Below are 23,751 nucleotides of genomic sequence, written 5' to 3'. Positions count from 1 at the left end.
CCTAATTATTGATAATGTGTGGTTTAAGCACACTCTGGGGCCAAGTACTCTCTATGGAGGGGTGAAAGGTCTGCCTGAGTGAGCAAATAATATGTTACCTCAATCCTTTTGAATCATAGAATCATAGAATCATAGAGTTGGAATAGACCACAAGGGCCATCGAGTCCAACCCCCTGCCAAGCAGGAAACACCATCAGAGCACTCCTGACATATGGTTGTCAAGCCTCTGCTTAAAGACCTCCAAAGAAGGAGACTCCACCACACTCCTTGGCAGCAAATTCCACTGTCGAACAGCTCTTACTGTCAGGAAGTTCTTCCTAATGTTTAGGTGGAATCTTCTTTCTTGTAGTTTGGATCCATTGCTCCGTGTCCGCTTCTCTGGAGCAGCAGAAAACAACCCAATCATTGGTTATTGATGCTCGTTCCTGCTTGTTCGACATGCTGCTTACACAGATAAGTTTGAAGTTGAGGGGACATGATCTTAATTTTGGAAAACCATCTGGTTAATTATACGGTTCCTGAATAATAAATGTGTCTTAAAATGAATATCATTCTCTGTGATAAGTCTGCTTCCTACTTACAGGAGAGTGATAATTAAATTTTGCTGGCCAGCACCAGATTAGTATGCAAGCATACTAGTAATTAGTAATTAGCTTAGTAAGGCAAGCATTAATGGTGAGGATGCTTGCTTGTATCTACAAGGTCACTTCTTACACATCGCCTTGTTATTTTATAAGAGGGCAATACAGTGGTACCTCTGGTTATGAACTTAATTCGTTCCGGAGGTCCGTTCTTAAGCTGAAACTGTTCTTATCCTGAGGCATTCCTTCACTAATGGAACCTCCCGCTGCACGTGTGCCTCCATTGCACGATTTCCATTCACATCCTGGGTCAAAGTTCCCGGCCAGGAGCAGCTACTTCCGGGTTAGCGAGCTCGTAACCTGAAGCGTTCCTAACCAGAGGTACCACTGTATAGAAATGCTACTATAAATCAATAAATTGTGCTACACTGAAGGGGCTCACATTTTCATCACAGCTACTTGATAACTCTAGTTTTCAATTACAGTGGTACCTCGGATTACGAACAGCCCTCTTAACGAACTATTCAGTTTGTGAACTTCTGCAAAACTGGAAGCTTACCTCGGTCTACGAACTTTACCTCGGTCTACAAATGGAAGTCAAATAGTGGAAGGGCACCGGTGGTGGAAGACCTCATTAGGGAAAGTGTGCCTTGGTTTAAGAATGACTTCGGTTTAAGAACGGACTTCCGGAATGGATTAAGTTCATAAACCAAGGTACCACTGTAAATAGATGGTGTGGCCAATGCAAAGAAATAGGATGAATGTGCAGAGCAGGTTCACAATTCTGCCCAATGCTCCTGCCCAGTATACAGTGATGTTCAGATAGAAACCTAGGCACAACTCATTGTTCCATGTCCCTAAGACCCCCTCCAGACTGGGTTTTTATGGTGGGGGTCTCCTGTAACATGTTCTTGACACAACGATAGTGTATTAGTGCTGGATTTCTTCTGCTCTGCTTTGTACTGTGATTTCCCCCCAACCATACCACATTATTCCTGCCCAGAGGAGCTATCATGCCACAAAAGTGGGACAAAAATATACTAGAACATTTGTGGTTTTAAAATATCGTGGGATTTCATCAGAAAGTTATGGTATATGCATGAACCACTGAGACTGCCCCAAAACTTTTGCAGGTGCAACATGCGTTGAAAGCAGGATCGCAAGCAGCATCACGAGCGCAAAGAATCATCAGTGCACAATTTAAAAAGGAAGTCTGGAGGAGCTCTTAAATATACAGTGGTGCCTCTTAATTTGTACTTAATTCGTTCCAGAGGTCTGTTCTTAACCTGAAACTGTTCTTAATCTGAAGCACCACTTTAGCTAATGGGGCCTCCTGCTGCTGCCGCGCCACCGGAGCACGATTTCTGTTCTCATCCTGAAGCAAAGTTCTTAACCCGAGGTACTATTTCTGGGTTAGCGGAGCCTGTAACCTGAAGTGTATGTAACCTGAAGCATATGTAACCCGAGGTACCACTGTAAATTAAAATCTGGACTTGGGAACCCTAGATATTAGCCTAGCCCAAGTGTATCATGATGTTTCTCCCAGTTCTTGCACTCAGGATCCAAAGTGAAATTGATTCAGCCAGATGACTAACCAGCCAGCCAACCTGCCGTCTCTCCCCAGTTGCACGCATCAACTGTTTTGATGCTATATGGGCCCGGTGAAACAAGAAATATGAGGGTGGACCGAAAACTTATTAAAAGGAAGAATAATTCCTTCTAAGTCAGACATTGTCAGGCTTCGGGGAAGCAGCTTCCTCCCTCCCTTTGCCTGTAGATAAGCAGAACAAAGCAAAAATAGTCCCTTACAATTTAAAGAGGCTTTAATGATCACAGCAAAAGAACAAAGAGTCCATTCTCAGAGTAAAGGTGCTCCCAAATCAGGTTTACACCCACTCCCTCCCAAGTCACTTCCTCATCTTGCAACCTGATCTCGCAACCCACTTTGGTTTCTGAGCTGCCACCTTATCTGCTTGTTGTGATCTTGGGCTGGGCGGATGTAGGCTCTCCAACAAGAGTGAGCACTCACACTTTACACTGTGGGTGCCCTTTGAGGATATTTCACCCCTCCCATTGCAAGAATCTGCTAATGTTTCAGAAAGGAGGGGGCGGATTTGGCTCATTACTTATTCCGCTCCAGCCTGACTTCAAAGGGGGAGTCTGAGTGTTATCTGTGTATAGATAAGGTCGCTGCTCATGCAGCTGTAACACTCAGTGCAGCCCAGCATCTCCATTTAGTTTGTAGATAGTTTGTACAGTAGCTGTAGAGAATAAAATAAAATAAAAAGCAGAGACATCACCTTGCCAACAAAGGTCCGTATAGTTAAAGCCATGGTTTTCCCAGTAGTGATGTATGGAAGTGAGAGCTGGACCATAAAGAAGGCTGATCGCCAAAGAATTGATGCTTTTGAATTATGGTGCTGGAGGAGACTCTTGAGAGTCCCATGGACTGCAAGAAGATCAAACCTATCCATTCTTAAGGAAATCAGCCCTGAGTGCTCACTGGAAGGACAGATCATGAAGCTGAGGCTCCAATACTTTGGCCACCTCATGAGAAGAGAAGACTCCCTGGAAAAGACCCTGATGTTGGGAAAGATGGAGGGCACAAGGAGAAGGGGATGACAGAGGACAAGATGGTTGGACAGTGTTCTCAAAGCTACAAACATGAGTCTGACCAAACTGTGGGAGGCAGTGGAAGACAGGAGTGCCTGGCGTGCTCTGGTCCATGGGGTCACGAAGAGTCGGACACGACTAAATGACTAAACAACAACATTCTACAGAGCTGTCGTTCGAGTGATTCATGCTCTGCTGTGCTCCACTGACTACTAGAAGTGAGTTCGGTGCTCACAGCTCTGAGTTGTGAGTCCACAGCACTTAGACCTGCTTCCTGCGTGGAAGGTCTCTGGAAGTGCTTTCCAGATCACCTGGCCCAGTCGGGGCTGAAGAGGTTGAGCCCATTAGGTGGCACTGGCTCAAAGGCGAAGCTGACACCCTTTGCGGGATTGCGTGCAGCTCTTCGGACCCCAGGGAACTTACTGGTTGTATGGGCTGGCCTGCGCCTCAGTTGTTATTCTTTGGAGGTTCACGTCCAGCCTCAGTTAGTCAATATACACTGCTAAGAGGTGGGGCCAGTTGCATAAATAGGGGAAGGAGCTGGCAGCAGCCAGGCAGTGAGCTCAGGAGCTTCACCCACCCAACCCTCCCTTTGTTTAATGTTTCTTGTTTGCAGGTTACCCTTTTTTCTTCCGGTTTAGCGGGCGCTGCTACGGTGTTTTGACTGTTTGCTGTTGAAGAACCGGGAATAAATTTTCCTGCATTGGCAGGTTTTGTCTTCACCGTAGCAATTTGTCACAACTTTGGTGGTTTAAGGCCTTTGGCGGAATCCTTTAGCCTTTTCTTCCCTAAACAAAAACATCTTGGAGATTCCAGGCCACAGGGAGGTTAGGTTGGCCTCAACCAGAGCCAGCACTTTTTGGGCTGTGGCTCCGATCTGGTGGAACGCTCTGTCACAAGAGACTACGGCCTTGTGGGACTTGACATCTTTCCGCAGGGCCTGCAAGACAGAGCTGTTTCACCAGGCAGAAAGCTTGTGGAGCACTAATGAAATTCTTTTTTACACTGGGTGGCCAGTGTAGAACCTGTGCTGAAAATCTTCGCCAATAAAGTGGTTTCCCAAATGCTCTATGGAGCAGTGATAAGGGGCATGGACCCAAATGCTAACAAAGCCTTAGAAATAGTGCAGAACAAATTTCTCAGGAAAGTGCTCTCGCTCCCCAACGGGACCCCAGCTGCTCTTATCCGTGTTGAAGCGGACGTGACAGCAATATGGGCTAGAATTGACTATCTGTGTCTAAACTATGTGAAAAGACTCCAGTCACTCTTGGAGGAGAGATTCCCCGCTATGTCCCACACTGAATGGGAACAGACCAAATGCTGGAAGGCCGGCACCCAAAGCCTCTTGTCCCAATATCAATTACAAGATCGTCAGGTGACCATGAAGATGGATAGGAGGAGCCTAAGAGATTGTCTCTTTAGGTCCGATGTAGAAAGGAATTTATCCACAGTTGCCTCTATCAAAAGTTCACTATGGTTCCCACTTATTAAAATGGAGCACACCCGAGCTAGATATCTGACAAAGCTCCCACTTGCTGTACTAAGAATCGCTTTTACAGAATTACGATTCCAATCGATGCCCTCGATGGTGTTGGATGGTCGGTACGGCAAAGTACAGTACGAGGAGAGACTTTGTATATGTGGGCAACCCTGTGTAGAGGATCTGTATTTATTGCAATGCCTGCTATATAGAGATCCAAGGGACCGATTTATAAAACCCCTGCTTACGAATGGAATACACGCTAAGAGGGTGGAAAGAGTGAAATGGCTGCTGAGCGATACTGATGACTTTGTAAGTTATAAAGTAGCACTATGTGCATTGGCAGCTAAGAAGATCAGGAGAAAAGAGCTAGATAAAATAGTGGTCAACTGCAAAGGGGATTCAGACATTTAAACAGGCATATTTTACCTGAGATTTCCCTGCTATTCTAGCTTATGCAACAAATAATTTCTAGGAGACTTGAGCGTGGTCTATTGCACTTGCAGTGCTAAATGTTTTTATGGTTATTGCTGTTTTTCCTTTTGTTCCCCTTGTGAACCATGCCATGGCCTTTGGCTAGCACAATAAAGTCTATGATGATGATGATGAATAAAGCTGTGGCCAAATTTTAATTCCATAACACATTGTCGGAGTCATTATTCCTTTCTGGTGGTCCCTGGGGGCTGGGGCAGTCGGCGCCTGGTCACGCAATGAGTTAACTCTCCCAGTTCTTCTCCTGCTAGCTGTTCACCACCCAGCTCTTCCCAACTTTTGTCTTCTGAACTATGTCCCTCTGCAAACCACTGTTCCAAATCTATACTGCCCCACTGCTCCTGGGAAGATTCAGGATTCTGAACAGGAACAGGGGGAGGGGGAGGCTCCCACCATTCCTTCAGCACGGTCCCTGACAGACATAAAGAGGTCTCAGAGATCAGAGTATGCCCCTGAACACTAGTTGCTGGGAATCACATGTGAAGAGAGTCCTGTTGTGCTCATGTCCTGCTTTTTTGCTTTCCTTAAGCTTCCGGATGAATCACTGAATTGTAGAGTTGGAAGGGATTCTGAGGATCATCGAGTCCAACCCCCTGCAATGCAGCTGCCCCATACGGGGATCAAACCTGAGACCTTGGTGTTGCGTGGCAAGTTCTCGCCTCCCACCAGTAGAAATAAAGACACGTAACACCATTATTTTAGGTTAATGGGCTAAAATTGGCCACAACTTTATTGGTTACAGGTAAAGAGAGGTATTGGCTTAGGCATTGGTCCTATCCAACTATCCTGCTTCAGCCTGTTTGCTTGAAGACCGGGAAGGGTTAACACCAGCAGGGGGAGCCCTGCTGATGCACATCAACTAGGGACTCTCCCGGCGTCACCGCTCAGGGGCGTGCCTTAGGCCCTGGCCTCCACAGGCTTTGGAAGAGGCCACGCCCCCTGGAATCCTTTACCAGACTACCCTTCAACATGCGGGGGAGGTGATGGCGCCCCCCCACATCTACATAACAATACCAATGCCTAACCGCCAAAACCAACCAGTTGTGACAATTTGCTACGAGGTAGGCGAAAAACCAAATGGCCAGTGCCAATTTGCCAAGTGGAAAAAATTCCTACCAGGTCCCTTAAAGGCAACCAACCGAGGTCCATAGCAAGGTCAGAAGGGGAACCTTAAAGGGTGGGCGGGTGGGAAACCCCAGCAGCTGAGCAGCCGAAAGAGGGAGATCCTGGGGCCGCGCTTGCTTTAAGTGAGGCAAGCCACATATCGAGCCAGCCGATTGGCTGGCTCAGGGGATGACATGGCCCCGAGGATTCCCCTGATTGCGCGGGGGCTGGAAGCCAGCCCCCACGTGCGTGTTGGGGGTGTGAAGCCCGCAACACCACCTCCTCCCGAGGGTCGGAAGTGGCTTTATCAGCACCATGCTCTAACCAACTGAGCTATCCTGTGAGAACAAGATGCTGGACTAGAAGTTCACTGGCCTGATCCAGCAAGCTCTAGTCATTTTCTTATCAAGGGCATTCTATAAGGCTTCAGCTGATCCATCGACCCACTTGAATTTATCTGAGCTATCAGTACATTATGCCCTAAATATCCCAATGGAACCACTGCCCACATCTCTGCGGCTCTTTAGAACCACCCCAGCATATTGCCAGAGGCTTATAGCACCTTTCAAACCCACCAGGGCCAGGTGATCTGAAAAGCCAAGAAGGCTCCTCCCAGCCTCATATAATGGACCACTTGCTCCTGGTTCCTCAAACTGAGCAAAGCGTTGCTTTCTAGAGGTTACACAGCTCCGGTTGCCAGGAATCTGAGTCTGCCTTGCAAGCCTGCTTTCTCTCAGCTGACATCCTTCAAAACCAGCCTCCTCACAGTCCAAAGAGGCTTTCTGATGCAGCAGGGCTTCTTCTTTGATCATTGGGGGCCAGGATTAGCTCGGAAATGGCTGCTTGCAGTCTTGCTCTGCCTCAGGTGTGGAGGTAAGTCCCAGCTACCACCTTTCTTCCTAAAATCAGAGAAATCCCCACACTGCTTTTTGAGCTTTGATGGGTAGTTTGGGATGTTTTAGCAGGGACAACCTCTGAGAGGCTAACTCTGGAAGCCCAAAACAAACAGAGGATGACTATGGCTGCTACTGTGTTGGTAAATACTATCGTGGGGAAGAGGGGCTTACTTCAATATTAAAATGGTGTCTGCAGCCAGCATATCCACATAACTCACCTTAAATATCCAGCATATTTGAATCTCCATAGATATGGTTCAATCTTTTGGAAAATAAATTTGCAGAAAACAAATCTGCAAACAAATAAAAACACACCTTTAAACCAGTGCTGATGGTTTGCTATGAAACCATAACAACAACAACAACAACAACAACAACAACAACAATTTATTATTTCTACCCCGCCCATCTGGCTGGGTTTCCCCAGTCACTCTGGGCGGCTTCCAGCAAAACGCTAAAATACAATAACCTATTAAACATTAAAAGCTTCCCTAAACAAGGCTGTCTTCAGATGTCTTCTAAAAGTTTGGTAGTTATTTTTCTTTTTGACATCTGGTAGGAGGGCATTCAACAGGGTGGGTGCCACTACCAAGAAGGCCCTCTGCCTGGTTCCCCATAACGTGGCTTCTCGCAGCGAGGGAACCGCCAGAAGGCCCTCGCACTGGACCTCAGTGTCCGGGCAGAACAATGGGGGTGGAGACGCTCCTTCAGGTATACTGGACCGAGGCCATTTAGGGCTTTAAAGGTCAGCACCAACACTTTGAAACGTACTGGGAGCCAGTGTAGGCCTTTCAAGACCAGTGTTATATGGTCTCGGCGGCCGCTCCCAGTCACCAGTCTAGCTGCCGCATTCTGGATTAGTTGTAGTTTCCGGGTGACCTTCAAAGGTAGCCCCACATAGAGTGCATTGCAGTAGTCAAAGTGAGAGATAACTAGAGCATGCACCGCTCTGGCGAGACAGTCTGCAGGCAGGTAGGGTCTCAGCCTGCGTATCAGATGGAGCTGATAAACAGCTGCCCTGGACACAGAATTGATCTGTACCTCCATGGACAGCTGTGAGTCCAGAATGACTCCCAGGCTGTGCACTTGGTCCTTCAGGGGCACAGTTACCCCATTCAGGACCAGGGAGTCCTCCACACCCGCCCGCCTCCTGTCCCCCCAAAACAGTACTTGTCTTGTCAGGATTCAACCTCAATCTGTTAGCCGCCATCCATCCTCCAGCCGCCTCCAGACACTCACACAGGACATTCACCGCCTTCACTGGTTCTGATTTGAAAGAGAGGTAGAGCTGGGTATCATCCGCATATTGATGGACATCCAGCCCAAACCCCCTGATGATCTCTCCCAGTGGCTGGATGTAGATGTTGAAAAGCATGGGGAAAGGACAGAACCCTGAGGCATCCCACAAGTGTGAGCCCCCACTTTCTGGACACGGCCCAGGAGGAAGGAGCGGAACCACTGTATGATAGTGCCCCCAGCTCCCAGCCCCTCTAGACAGTAACACAACACATGATGTACTCCCTCAGAAGCATTTCTAATTTCGCCTCCCCACTTTATGCCAAAGTAGACTGTGAATTGGTGGTAGCAAAAGGACTAGTAGTTTCCCTTTCTGCAACAGGGATGACCTTAGGCTACAAAACTTGTTGCCTGTGTCCTTGTTGCTATGCTATGCTAAGTGCAAGGCTATGAGCAATGCAGGTGGGGTACCAGCTGTTAGATTGCTAAAGGGAAGTAACTGGGCTTTAAAATTTTCATGGAAGCATCCTCTCTACAAAGACCAAGTTGGCTTTGAAGGGGAGGGAGTAGGGCTGGATCTACATTGACCTGTTTAACGTTACCCCCCCCCATTAGAACAATATTAGATACATTGTTCCAAAACATCACAGGCCATACTTGACAATGATAACATTTTTTTACATTTTTCTCTCCTTTTTTGGTCAAATATAAATAATCCTGTTTCTGTACCTGCTGCTGGCTGCTTGCTCTGCCCTGCCCTCTGCTGTCACATTTTAATTATCTCTTCCTCCCTGAACCCTGTCCCTCAAATACCATGAGAGGGGGATTGGAGTTTGAATGCAGCAAAAATAGGGTAAAACGCCACACAGGGACATGTGAGCAGTGTTTCACCAATATAGCAGCATAAAATGATTAAAAATTAAGCAATTTGTTGTGTTCTGAAGACAAAGGAAGGACTAGACCCTGATTAATACAATAGACACAAGGCTTGACCAGCAAGACCTTTGGGAGAAAGTGCCCTTTTCACTCCCTGGTCCAGGCCATTTTTATTACCAAAAGAACTTTTACACAGCGTTTGTAAGAACCAATCAGATTTCCTCTGAGCATTTCAAAAATCCCCACGTGGGGACAAAGTCAGATCAGAGGAAGCCTCTTAACTACAAAGAACTACTTCCTATTTGAGCATGCATACATGTTCAGGCTAAATAAACAGGAATCAAGGAGGAATGCATTCATCAAACCCCGGAGGTAATAAACCATAGGAAAGGAAGGGCAGGCAAGGAAAGACAGGCATTTTACCACCTCCTTGTGAACTCTGTTTCCTGGCCCTAAGATTAACAAAAGCTACATCAAAGCTACCTCCTTATCTTTATGTACCCAGGATGCCTGGTAAGAAACTGGTCTGTGTAGAATGCTTATAGAGTGGTACCTTGGGTTACATATGCTTCAGGTTACATATGCTTCAGGTTACAGACTCCGCTAACCCAGAAATAGTGCTTCAGGTTAAGAACTTTGCTTCAGGATGAGAACAGAAATTGCGCGGCGGCGGCGCGGCAGCAGCAGCAGGAGGCCCCATTAGCTAAAGTGGTGCTTCAGGTTAAGAACAGTTTCAGGTTAAGAACGGACCTCCGGAACGAATTAAGTACTTAACCTGAGGTACCACTCTACATGACTGTCAGGCATAGAGAAAATGGGGCAGAGATGAAGACTTGTGGGGTTGAATCAGAAATCGTGTCAATGACTCAAACCATAGAATCATAGAATCATAGAGTTGGAAGAGACCACAAGGGCCATCGAGTCCAACCCCCTGCCAAGCAGGAAACACCATCAGAGCACTCCTGACATATGGTTGTCAAGCCTCTGCTTAAAGACCTCCAAAGAAGGAGACTCCACCACACTCCTTGGCAGCAAATTCCACTGTCGAACAGCTCTTACTGTCAGGAAGTTCTTCCTAATGTTTAGGTGGAATCTTCTTTCTTGTAGTTTGGATCCATTGCTCCGTGTCCGCTTCTCTGGAGCAGCAGAAAACAACCTTTCTCCCTCCTCTATGTGACATCCTTTTATATATTTGAACCTGGCTATCATATCACCCCTTAACCTCCTCTTCTCCAGGCTAAACATGCCCAGCTCCCTTAGCCGTTCCTCATAAGGCATCGTTTCCAGGCCTTTGACCATTTTGGTTGCCCTCCTCTGGACACGTTCCAGTTTGTCAGTGTCCTTCTTGAACTGTGGTGCCCAGAACTGGACACAGTACTCCAGGTGAGGTCTGACCAGAGCAGAATACAGTGGCACTATTACTTCCCTTGATCTAGATGCTATACTCCTATTGATGCAGCCCAGAATTGCATTGGCTTTTTTAGCTGCCGCGTCACACTGTTGGCTCATGTCAAGTTTGTGGTCAACCAAGACTCCTAGATCCTTTTCACATGTACTGCTCTCAAGCCAGGTGTCACCCATCTTGTATTTGTGCCTCTCATTTTTTTTGCCCAAGTGCAATACTTTACATTTCTCCCTGTTAAAATTCATCTTGTTTGTTTTGGCCCAGTTCTCTAATCTGTCAAGGTCATTTTGAAGTGTGATCCTGTCCTCTGGGGTGTTAGCCACCCCTCCCAGTTTGGTGTCATCTGCAAATTTGATCAGGATGCCCTTGAGTCCATCATCCAAGTCGTTGATAAAGATGTTGAATAAGACCGGGCCCAAGACAGAACCCTGTGGCACCCCACTAGTCACTCTTCTCCAGGATGAAGAGGAACCATTGATGAGCACCCTTTGGGTTCGGTCAGTCAGCCAGTTACAAATCCACTGAGTGGTAGCATAGTCAAAACCGCATTTTACCAGCTTCTTTACAAGAATATCATGGGGCACCTTGTCAAATGCCTTGCTGAAATCAAGGTAGGCTACATCCACTGCGTTCCCTTCATCTACCAGGCTTGTAATTCTGTCAAAAAACGAGATCAGGTTAGTCTGACATGACTTATTTTTCAGAAATCCATGCTGACTATTGGTGATCACAGCATTCCTTTCCAGGTGCTCACAGACTGTTTGCTTAATGATCTGCTCCAGAATCTTCCCTGGTATTGATGTCAGACTGACTGGGCGGTAATTATTTGGGTCCTCTCTTTTCCCCTTTTTGAAAATAGGGACAACATTTGCCCTCCTCCAGTCTGCCGGGACTTCGCCTGTTCTCCAGGAATTCTCAAAGATGACTGCCAGTGGTTCTGAAATCACATCTGCCAGTTCTTTTAATACTCTTGGATGCAGTTCATCCAGTCAAAGCAATGCTTTCACCGCTGACACAATGGCTTGCTTCATTTTTCTTTCTTTTTTTAAAAAAATAATTTTTATTAACAGGCCAATCACATCACATTATCCATATCGCACTGATTCCAAATTTTACAGCCAAATTTTAAATTTTTTTTTTTTGGGGGGGGATACCCATACATCAAGCTCAGCTCGAGTCCAAAACTATCACTTGTCTTACGGCATTAATTAGACAGTTCTGTCCAGTTTGATCCGGATAGTCCTTTGTTACTTCCTTTCTCTTGTTGTTATCATAAATTCCTTTCTTTGCGATCTCTGATGGTTGTCACAAGCAGGTTAGAAGCTGGCATTCTATGTGGGTTTTGTACTCTTCCAAAAATCATATCAATCCGGGACAGCCTCTGTACAACGCTTCCATAAACAAAATTAATCTCCGATCTGTCCTTTATTTTTCTCAGGCTTACCGAATAAATCAAATGATTCTGGGGGTTCTGTCAGGTCAAACTTACATTCCAACATTCCTTCTCATTCAAACAATCCTGAATCTCCTCCCCCAGTCCTTCTTCCTCCGGCAGACCTGTCATGGCGAGACGCCATTTTTTAACTGTGTCATAAGTAATTTTCCTCTTTTCTCACCGTTCTCCAGTCTTCTTTCCTGTTATGCTCCATCCCACATAGTTCTTAAAATCCTGCCTGTGATTCATAGAAACGCGACGATCTTGTTTCTATCTGGGGTTAATGTCACATCATGCGGGGGGGGAAAAGTTTTTTCCTCCACTCCCCCCTTCGTTCCAAACATACAGTCTCCTTGTGGTAATTCATCAGAAGATTTACTTATCCATCCGTCACTCCTGGTCGCAGAGATCCATTAGTCAGCAGCCTTATCAGTCGAGCTTTACTTGATGCATGTGCTTTCAGCTTCATTTCCAAACATATGTTTCCAATTATAATTCCAAGCTGCAGCAACCAGCACGCGCTAATTGGAATCGGCGCCAGGAAGATCTGACTTCACCGAGGGCCTGTGCCAAGTGTTCTGCACCCCCATCACTCGTTTCAGGGGGTGCATTGTGAACACCGCTGGCAGGGCAGTTTCACCTCACATCCTGAGGTGATTAGGAAGACTGCATACTTCCCATAGCAGCCCCTTAGTACCTCGTATGGGTCAGAGAGATGTTATTGTCGGCCATCTTCCAACGCGCCACCTGGTGGCCCCCCAGCTTGCTTCATTTTTCATAATTCCTCATAGCAATCCTACATGACCACCACAGCGATTAAAAAAGACAAGATAGTAACGCATTATGAACGTAAATAGCAGGACATCATGTGTCCATCTAGCTTATCAAAAGCATTCCTTAACCCTTCCTTAATGTTAAAAACCATGATTGTAGATTGTAGCCCTGGGTTGCACATGGAGAGGTTGGTGCCTGTTTTGCTACATTAGATTCTGCAACCTGGGGTTGATTTCTGGGAAAGGCTGACTTGCCAATCGGGCCTCTGCAGCAGCCTTACTGGGGCTAAATTGCTCTAGGGCTTGATTTTTAACTGATTCACCATTTAGAAAAAGTTATGTTAGGTCTTGTCTTCACTGATGGAAAGAAGAAAGAGTCCCTAACAGGGAGGAATGGCAAACTAAGCTGAAATGGCAAAACTGACTGGGAAACTCAGAGACCAAGAAGACAAGAAATTCAAGGAAGGATGGGAGAAATTTATAATTGATTTAGCAGACCACTGTAAGCAGATGAAAACATTAGCAGGATTTAAATCTCACTTGTAATGTAACAAATAGCATGGATAATATGGATTGATATAAAACATAGACTGAAATAATATGCAGTTGGAAATGTTGACAATAGAACCCGTGGAAGTGATGTGTATGTGTGGGAGGGGGGAGTCACAAGATTAAGAGAAATCTCATATTATGGCTATGTATTTGGCATTGCAATTATTTTTTCATTTGTAAAGTCAAATCACAATGTGGTGTGTGTGTGTTGTTTTTTTAAAAAGATACTGTCTTCACTGTTCACTAACATTTTCTTTATTTTTTTACTCCCTCTTCCAACCCTTTGATGAAGTTGCCACAGCAGTATCAGAAAAATGGCATACTCTGCGCCATCTGTGGATTACATGTCTAGGAGCCTGGATGTTAGTGATGGTGGTGGATGGTAAAGAAATTATGCATGCGAGGACTCCATTGTTCGCACGCAAACCTTTCGTAGTGCTATGGAACGCACCAACCAGACTGTGCCAGCTGCGGTACAAGGTGGATTTAGACCTTAGAACTTTTAAAATTCACGCAAATCCCAATGACAATTTGAGTGGCTCCACTGTGACAATATTTTATCACCATCTCTTGGGCTACTACCCCTATTTAAAGAGCCCCTCTAAGCCCATCAATGGAGGAATACCACAGCGTGGAAACCTATACAAGCACATCGCCAAAGTCAAGTCTGATCTCAAAAAGGCCATACCTACGAATCAATTCCAGGGACTTGGAGTCATTGACTGGGAAGACTGGAAGCCCCAGTGGATGAGGAACGTGGGCACTAGAAATATGTACAAAATTTGGTCTCTCGAACCTATTAGAAAGGAGAATCCTCACTGGTCTAGTTTCAGAATCAGGAGCGCCGCCAAGCAAGCATTTGAAAAGGCAGGGGAGACGTTTATGAAGAACACCCTTATCGAAGTGAAAAGAATGAGACCAAAGGGACTCTGGGGTTACTATCTATACCCGGAATGCCATAATTATAATTTCATGGTGCATCCAGATAAATACACAGGAAAATGTGAAAAGCTTGACTTGAAATTGAACGACCGTCTGCTTTGGTTATGGAAAGAAAGCACTGCCCTATATCCTTCCGTATACCTGCAGCACAGGCTGCAGTCAAGTCGGAACTCTCAGAGATTTGTGCGCTATCGGGTTATGGAAGCAATGCGTATTGCTACCATGGCTAGAAAGGACTATGCCTTGCCTGTTTTTGTGTATTCTAGGCCATTTTATGCCAGAACGTTCAGCCCTTTGACAGAGGTAAGGGGAAAGGCATAGACTAGAATCTATAAACCTCCCAGAACCAGCTTAAACATTACTGTTGAGCTGATTGTATACACGTGAAAGCTCCAATGTTAGAGAAAGGAATTCATGCAAGATCCTAGGACAACTTCTGTCACTAAGTAGGCAATGCTCTGAAACCAGAAATCCCTTCTCCAGAGAGTGAACTAGTATCCTTTGGGCTCCAAAAGTGCAGTAGTCTCACAAGTAGACAATCTCTTGAACAGTTGCTGCCTTGCAAGGGACTTTCCTGCAGATTGCTCATACAGAAGGGCCACTTATGAAGGAGCACTTTGCAGAATGGAAGCTCCCGGCTCTCAGCAGGTTTATTTTTTAGCTGAAACATTTGTCCTGCTCCCCAAAACAACTTAATGCTGCTTCCAGGGCAGGCTGGGTTGTCCCGAGAATGGCCCAGGGTGGGTTGGCCTGAGCTGAACCTCCACAATCATATATGTTAGGGTTGCTATATTTCAAAAAGTGAAAATCCAGACACAAAAGTTGTTAAGCATTTATTCTTCTTATTCTTCATTTGGCTAAAGTTTCTGAGCTGCTTTTTTTTGGGAAAAATTTCCCCAAAAATATATCAAGTTTTTGAGGTATTTTTAAGGAAAATCGCCAAAATAACAACACTTCCAGCATGAGTTGCCATATGTCCGGGTTTTGGGGAATTCCACCTGGACGAATCCTGGATATGTCCGGGAAAGGAAAACCCAGACATATAGCAGCCCCAATATATGTGTACTATAACACAGATACATATACATTTAAACCACAAATATATGCATTTAAACCATAAACACTCTAAAAAGAAATATACTGTCATGGTGAACAGAGCAGGACTAAGCACTCTCTTCCCTAAATGCACAATACACCCAGAGGTGCCAGATTCTCTGGACAATTGAGGGGGCCCAACGCAGCACCCTGATATCGCAAGTGAGGTCCTCTGAATATTGAAGGGGATCTGCCCTTTCAAAAAAAAAAGAAAAAAAAGATGGGGAGCGGTCAAAGTGCCTTGGCCTCCAGGAGCCAACGCTTTTATTTTTTATTTTTATAAAATATTTATTAAAGTTTAACAAAATGAAAAAAGAAAAAGAAAAATACAAATAAAAAAAACAGTTCCATCTTTCCATTACATTCTTTCATTTACTTAATTTTCTGGACCTCCTCTAACCTCCCTTTTTGTATTCCAGTTTAATTTATCAGTTCAGCAAATCCTTCCCCTCTTTACTTATCCTAATCTTTAATCTTAAAATAATGTAACATTAGATTTTTACTTATTAATAATCCATTTTTTCATACTCCTTATAGTATTATAACTAAAAACCACTTAACTTTCAATCCAACATCATTCTAACATTCATTAATTTTGCAATATTTCTGTAAATAGTCTTTAAATTTCTTCCAATCTTCTTCCACCGACTCTTCTGGTCTCGGATTCTGCCGGTCATTTCTGCCAATTCCATATAGTCTATCACCTTCAGTTGCCATTCTTCCAGGGTGGGTAGGTCTTGTGTCTTCCAATACTTTGCGATAAGTATTCTTGCTGCTGTTGTGGCATACATAAAAAAAGTTCTGTCCTTCTTTAGCACCTGTTGGCCGACAATGCCCAGAAGAAAGGCCTCTGGTTTCTTCGAGAAGGTATATTTAACTACCTTTTTCAATTCATTATATATCATCTCCCAGAAAACCTTAATCCTTGGGCACGTCCACCAAAGGTGAAAGAATGTACCTTCTGTTTCAGCCAACGCTTTTAAACACACCAGAATGTTCTTCATGTGGTGATGAAAAGTTGGCAACAGCAGAACGGGGTATATGTGTGTGTGTCATATTTCTAGTGGGAGAGAGTTCCTCAGCAGAGCACCACAGCGAAGTTCTACAGCCATAACTGACAATGAGCTATGTGAGGTGGCTGCATGATGTGCCACAGTCACAGGACCACAACAGGGCCTCTGCTGCAGATAGTAGCATATACTGGCAGAGGGAAGCATTCAAGTATTTGGGGCCCAGGAACCTACTTTATAGACCAAAGTCTGAAAACTGGGCCTGCTTGCATTCCGGTGCTGTTCTTTAAGGATTGGCGAGGTCCATTCCCAAATCGCAATGCCACCCAGAAGCCTGGCAGCCTCATTTTACATCATCTCCAAGCGCAGGAACTCCTTTCGACGTATCCAGACAGCCTTCCAGTGTTGGGTCCTTGAATACCGCCCAATCTACGCACCTGATCCTTCTGGAAGAGTTTGGCCTCATCCAGCATGGAGCCAAGTACTGCCCACCACCAGCACTTTCATCTCGACAGAGTTCAGTCTCAACTCATTGGCCCTCACCCAGCTCATTGCTGCACCCAGACTGCACCCAGATCCAGCAACTGCACATCCTCTCCTGAATAAGAGCTGGATATCACCCACATACTGTTGACATGGCAACTTTCCCCACAGGTTCATAGAGTTGTAGAAAAGCACAGGGCCGGAGGTGGCATGGGAGCTCACAGTAGAATCGTAGAGTTGGAAGGGACCCTGAGGATTGTCGAGCAGCCCAACCCCCTGCAATGCAGGAATATGCTGTTGCCAGGATCAAACCAGCAACCTTGGCACTGTCAGCACCATGCTCTAACCAACCGAGCTATCCAGGCAGTTTCAGAGTTGAGTTACACAGGTAGCAGGGATGCAGTTTTCGGAATACAGAGTTTTTTAGCTTTATGGGTGCTGAAAAGGGTTCGCATTTATTGTGCCCTATCCTGGTCATTTGGATTGCTGTTCAGAAGGTCGACAGTTCAAATCCCCGTGACGGGGTAAGCTCCCGTTGCTTGGTCTCTGCTCTTGGCAACCTAGCAGTTCGAAAGCACACAGTTGTTGTTGTTTAGTTGTTTAGTCGTGTCCGACTCTTCGTGACCCCATGGACCAGAGAACGCCAGGCACCTCTGTCCTCCACTACTTCCCGCAGTTTGGTCAAACTCATGCTGGTAACCTCGAAAACACTATCCAACCATCTCGTCCTCTGTCGTTCCCTTCTCCTTGTGCCCTCCATCTTTCCCAACATCAGGGTCTTTTCCAGGGAGTCTTCTCTTCTCATGAGGTGGCCAAAGTATTGGAGCCTCAGCTTCACGATCTGTCCTTCCAGTGAGCACTCAGGGCTGATTTCCTTAAGAATGGATAGGTTTGATCTTCTTGCAGTCCATGGGACTCTCAAGAGTCTCCTCCAGCACCATAATTCAAAAGCATCAATTCTTCGGCGATCAGCCTTCTTTATGGTCCAGCTCTCACTTCCATACATCACTACTGGGAAAACCATAGCTTTTACTATACGGACCTTTGTTGGCAAGGTGATGTCTCTACTTTTTAAGATGCTGTCTAGGTTGGTCATTGCTTTCCTCCCAAGAAGCAGGCGTCTCTTAATTTCGTGGCTGCTGTCACCATCTGCAGTGATCATGGAGCCGAAGAAAGTAAAATCTCTCACTGCCTCCATTTCTTCTCCTTCTATTTGCCAGGAGGTGATGGGACCAGTGGCCATGATCTTCGTTTTTTTGATGTTGAGCTTCAGACCATATTTTGCGCTCTCCTCTTTTACCCTCAATAAAAGGTTCTTTAATTCCTCCTCACTTTCTGCCATCAAGGTTGTGTCATCTGCATATCTGAGGTTGTTGATATTTCTTCCAGCAATCTGAATTCTGGCTAGGGATTCATCCAGCCCAGCCTTTCGCATGATGAATTCTGCATATAAGTTAAATAACCAGGGAGACAATATACAGCCACTCCAGCGGGAAGGTAAACAGTGTTTCCGTGTGCTGCTCTGGTTTGCCAGAAGTGGCTTAGTCATGCTGGCCACATGACCCGGAAGCTTTACGCCGGCTCCCTCGGCCAGTAAAGTGAGATAAGCGCCGCAACCCCAGAGTCATCTGCGACTGGACCTAATGGTCAGGGGTCCCTTTACCTTTACCTTTACCTATCCTGGTCATTCAAATTGATCCCACAGTCTTGAAATTGCTGCATGTTTTCACAGGAGATAGTCACTAGCCTTTGTTTGTAAAAGAGGGTTGACAGTGTTGTAGAAAATGGCATTATACCCTCTGGTGTGCACATTCCTACCAGTGAAATCTCTGGCAAACAGGTGTTGCAAGGGGGGTGGGTTGTAGTGTTTAAAAAACCTGTTTCTTTAGTGGTTTCTGCAACGGTGAACCAAAAAAGCAAAGAAAAGCAAAACGAGTGTGTATATTATTATTATTATTATTATTATTATTATTATTATTATTATTATTATTTCTATATCACCCTTCATCGAAGGATCATGGAATGGTTTACAATATAAAAACACAAAAATACACACCATAGTAATAAACAAAAGCTATACCCGCCCCCCAACACAGTTTAAAAGGCTATAGATCGTTTAATTAGCCAAAGCCCTGGGAGAAGAAGGTTACCGCTTGGTGCCTAAAACTATGTAATGAAGGCGCCAGGTGAGCGTCCCTGGGGAGAGCACTCCACAAGCAGGGAGCCACCACAAAAAAGGCCTGTTCTTGTGTTGTCGCTCTCTGGACCTCTCGTGAAGGAGGCACATAAAGAAGAGCTTCAGGTTGTGATCACAGTTTAGTTCATATGGGGACATCACAGCAGTGCCTTACCTTTGCCTCTTGGTTATTACGCATGTTCCTGCTTTACTTTTCAGGAAGACTTGGTGAATACTATTGGTGAGAGTGCGGCACTGGGGGCCGCAGGAGTCATCCTGTGGGGAAACCATCGGTATGCCCTAAGTAAAGTAAGTGAATCTGAGTTAAGAAAATGTATTTGATTTTGCAAGAATTCTTGGGTAACCTCTCATCTTCTTCTCTCCCCAACCCCATGTATTAATTTTGTTTTTTTACATATACAGTGGTACCGCTGGTTACATACGCTTCAGGTTACATATGCTTCAGGTTACACACTCCGCTAACCCAGAAACAGTGCTTCAGGTTAAGAACTTTGCTTCAGGATAAGAACAGAAATCGGGCTCCCACGACGCGGCGGCAGCAGAAGGCCCCATTAGCTAAAGTGGTGCTTCAGGTTAAGAACAGTTTCAGGTTAAGAACGGACCTCCGGAACGAATTAAGTACTTAACCTGAGGTACCACTGTAATGGGACGCGGGTGGCGCTGTGGGTAAAACCTCAGCGCCTAGGACTTGCCGATCGCATGGTTGGCGGTTCGAATCCCCGCGGCGGGGTGTGCTCCCGTCGTTCGGTCCCAGCGCCTGCCAACCTAGCAGTTCGAAAGCACCCCCGGGTGCAAGTAGATAAATAGGGACCGCTTACTAGCGGGAAGGTAAATGGCGTTCTGTGTGCTGCGCTGGCTCGCCAGATGCAGCTTGTCACGCTGGCCACGTGACCCGGAAGTGTCTGCGGACAGCGCTGGCTCCCGGCCTCTAGAGTGAGATGAGCGCACAACCCTAGAGTCTGGCAAGACTGGCCCGTACGGGCAGGGGTACCTTTACCTTTTTACCACTGTAATACAGTAAAAAACCAAACTGGTCTAAAGAGTAATAATAATAATGATAATAATGTAATGCAGAAAAAGAAACAAAAAGATATAACAGAAGAAGAAAGGGGGGAGAAAGAAGAAAGAAGAAAGAAAAATAAAATAAAATAAATAAAATAAAATAAAATAAAATAATAAAACAGAACAGCAGCAGCAGCAACAACAAAAACAACAACACAAAAGCTGTCACAATTGTATCTTAATGTTCAGTCCACATACAGGAAAGTACCGGTAAATCTTCCCAGCTCTCACCTGGGAGCTTCCCCCTTCCTCAACCTCACACCTTGAGAAAGACCTTTCTTGCCTGCCTTCCTCTTCTGTCCAACACCTCTCTGTATGTATCTTTTTACCCCAAATATATGTCTTCAGCAGTGCTTTTTTTAAAAAAGAAAAATGGATGCCAGTAATCACCATGAAGTAAGTGCCACACTTTTTAACAACAAAAAAGAGGTGCCGGTGCTGTGTAGCCTTGAGTACCCTCTGAAAAAAAGCTCTGGGTTTAAGAAAAGAAAACTTACATATGAGTAAGATAAACAGAGGGCTCTCAAGAATTTAAAATCATAAAAAGAACAAAAAAAAGTAAAGGAGAAAAGAGATTCTTCAAAGAGCTGATTTTTGTTGTGAAAGCTCTGGGGCAGAAAGAAAGAAAGAAAGAAAGAAAAGGAAGAAAGAATGAATGAAAGAAAGAGAGATAGAGAGAGAGCTCAGAAAGAGCAGTGCAAAATGTAAATGCAGAGAAGCCCTTAGTATACCACCTGAATGTGACAATCTTGATGGCTCAACTGAGTGGGCTCTCCTACTAGGCAAACCTATATACCTACACGTCGTGGTGGTGTCAAGGTAAAGGTAAAGGGACCCCTGACCATTAGGTCCAGTCGTGGCCGACTCTGGGGCTGCGGCGCTCATCTCGCTTTACTGGCCGAGAGAGCCGGCGTACAGCTTCCGGGTCATGTGGCCAGCATGACTAAGCCGCTTCTGGCGAACCAGAGCAGTGCACGGAAACGCCGTTTACCTTCCCGCCGGAGCAGTACCTATTTATCTACTTGCACTTTGATGTGCTTTCGAACTGCTAGGTGGGCAGGAGCTGGGACCGAGCAACGGGAGCTCACCCCGTCGCGGGGATTCAAACTGCCGACCTTCCGATCGGCAAGCCCTAGGCTCTGTGGTTTAACCCACAGTGCCACCCGCATACCGTGGTGGTGTCAACAGATCTGGAAATCACAGAAAAAGATGAGGAGCAAAATGAAGAACCCATTTTGCTGCTTTCCTCCCTACCATGTAGAAACATACAGATAAATAAACTGAGATTTATGGAATCCCCCCCCCCCATTCCCTTCTTTGCCACGGACACATTCCTTGATCACTCAGACAAGTATCTGTCCTGGTCATTTGACAATAGAGATGCAATCTGCAACCCAATATTCCAGTTTATATGGGAGTGAGCCACCGTGGACCCTGTGGCGTTTACTTCCCTGTAGATGTGCAAGGTATCACTCTGCCACTAAGCCTGTTGTTGTCTTTGTTTTCTTTTAGGAAAGCTGTTTGCAACTGAAAAGCTATATAAGTGGTCCCTTGGGACGTTACATCATTAATGTGACTTCTGCTGCCACGTTCTGCAGCAAAACTCTCTGCAACATGAATGGAAGATGCGTTCGTAGAAACAGTGAATCGGATGCTTATCTGCATTTGCCTTCTCACCGTTATAAGATTGTCTTCGATAACTCCGATGCAAGAAAAGTCCTCGTGAAAGGATATCTGAGGCAGAAGGATAGAAAGGCCCTGAAAAGCCATTTCATCTGCCACTGTTATCAGGGATGGAAGGGGTCGGCTTGCAAGTGGCCTTTGTCCTCAAAAGGGTGAAAACCATACTGACAATAAAGGCAATTCAGTCTCTCTTACTCAATATTGCACTGTTCCGCTTTTGATTACTTTTATTCATCTGTTTATTTAAAATATTTTATAGCTCGTTTGTAACCCATTGCAATAGCAATGGGTTAAAAATGTGGTATATATTACATGCCGGCCAAGTGCCCCGTTTTAAGCGGGTGGCGCTGTGGTCTAAACCACTGAGCCTCTTGGGCTTGTCGATTGGAAGGACAGCGGTTTGAATCCCCATGATGGGGTGAGCTCCCGTTGCTCTGTCCCTGCTCCTGCCAACCTAGCATTTCGAAAGCACGTCAAAGTGCAAGTAGATAAATAGGTACCACTGTGGCGGGAAATTAAACAACGTTTCCGTGCCCTCTGGTTTCCATCACAGTGTCCTGATGCACTAAAAGCGGTTTAGTCATGCTGGCTACATGACCTGGAAAGCTGTCTGCGGACAAACGTCGGCTCCCTTAACCTGAAAAGTGAGATGAACGCCGCACCCCACAGTCACCTTTGACTGGACTTAACCGTCCAAGGGTCCTTTACCTTTTACCTTTACCTTTAAGCAGGGCTACCCTGCTTTCCTTGAAAGTGCCCTGGGCTCTTCCTTCATCACGGGCACCCCAATTTTGCGTGGCCTGTGGATGGAGGCTGTAAAAGCAGCTCCTGGGATGGCAGCTGCATTGGTGCCTTCCAACATGGCACCAGCATTTGCTACATCTCCCATCAGCCCCTGGGAGAGGGGCCCAAATGTCTGTGTGTGTGAAGGGGAGGAGCCTCAGCCTTCCTCTGCCAACCATGTGAGTAGCTCATGCCTGGGGTGGGGTTCAGGAAGTGGCTTCCTTCCACCTCAGGAGCGGCGTGCGAGTGGGCCAAGGCAGTCCAACAGGGATGAGTCCATCACATCTTTCTTGACAGCAAAGAAAAGTACAAGAAATAGGCAGAGGCGCTAAGCTCCAGCAAACGTTTCAGTGAAAACATATGTCTAAAGTTGGTGCCTCATCAGAATCAGCACTACGCATATATCAGAGGGCCAAGGGTAGCACAACTGAGCAGGGAATCACCCCTACATAACATATCTCAGGGGGCTTCAGAATCATCAAGAGGGCCTCTCCCACAGATCTTAATATGCAGGCAGACACTCCTTCAAGTAATCAAGTCTCAAGTTGTACAAGACTTTATAAGTCAGCAGCTTGTTGTCACCTAGCTATGTCCCTGTCTGACATATTTAATGGCTGAAATGGACACCAAATTTACTTCTCCAGCTGGACAAATCACAGATCATGCTTTTGATAATAGTCCTTCCCTGTTCAGATAGCATCAGAGGGCCACCGGAATATGGGACATTCTGTGCAGCATTCAGCTGATCTTTTAGGCCATTTGGATTTGTCTGAAAAATCAGTACATTGTGTGCCGAAAAGCCCAAGAAACTTCTGCCCACACCTCTGTTGCTCTTCGGAGCCATCCGAGCACATTGGCAGAGGTGTCCTCTACCTTTCAAGATCCCCCGGGATGAAGCGAAAAGCCAACAAGGTTCCTCCCAGCCTTATACAATGGATGTATTGCTAATTGCCAGGAACACACATCAGATAGTATCAGGTGGCCTCTGAGGTCTGGGACATTCTGTGCAGCATCCAGCTGATTCTTCAACCTGTTAGGATTTTTCCTAACAAT

At 45.7% G+C, this 23,751-nt stretch overlaps 1 protein-coding gene across 1 annotated transcript; it reads left to right on the top strand.

The window, feature by feature from the left end:
• Positions 1-13,743: 13,743 nt before the first annotated feature.
• On the top strand, positions 13,744-22,114 carry LOC128408600 (hyaluronidase-1-like). Its single transcript, XM_053378547.1, has 3 exons — positions 13,744-14,688; positions 19,369-19,458; positions 21,745-22,114. Exons 1-3 carry the CDS (start codon positions 13,804-13,806, stop codon positions 22,069-22,071), a joined length of 1,302 nt encoding a protein of 433 aa, XP_053234522.1. The 5' UTR covers positions 13,744-13,803; the 3' UTR covers positions 22,072-22,114.
• Positions 22,115-23,751: the final 1,637 nt, after the last annotated feature.

This window comes from Podarcis raffonei, chromosome 2, assembly GCF_027172205.1.
Source record: "Podarcis raffonei isolate rPodRaf1 chromosome 2, rPodRaf1.pri, whole genome shotgun sequence".
Taxonomy (NCBI): domain Eukaryota; kingdom Metazoa; phylum Chordata; class Lepidosauria; order Squamata; family Lacertidae; genus Podarcis; species Podarcis raffonei.
This window is presented reverse-complemented; position numbering and strand designations above follow the sequence as displayed.

Coding starts and splice junctions, on each gene's coding strand:
- LOC128408600 (XM_053378547.1), top strand. CDS start 13,804: ATGTTAGTGATGGTGGTGGATGGTAAAGAAATTATGCATGCGAGGACT. Junction 14,689..19,368: donor CGTTCAGCCCTTTGACAGAG/GTAAGGGGAAAG, acceptor TTTACTTTTCAG/GAAGACTTGGTGAATACTAT. Junction 19,459..21,744: donor ATCGGTATGCCCTAAGTAAA/GTAAGTGAATCT, acceptor GTTTTCTTTTAG/GAAAGCTGTTTGCAACTGAA.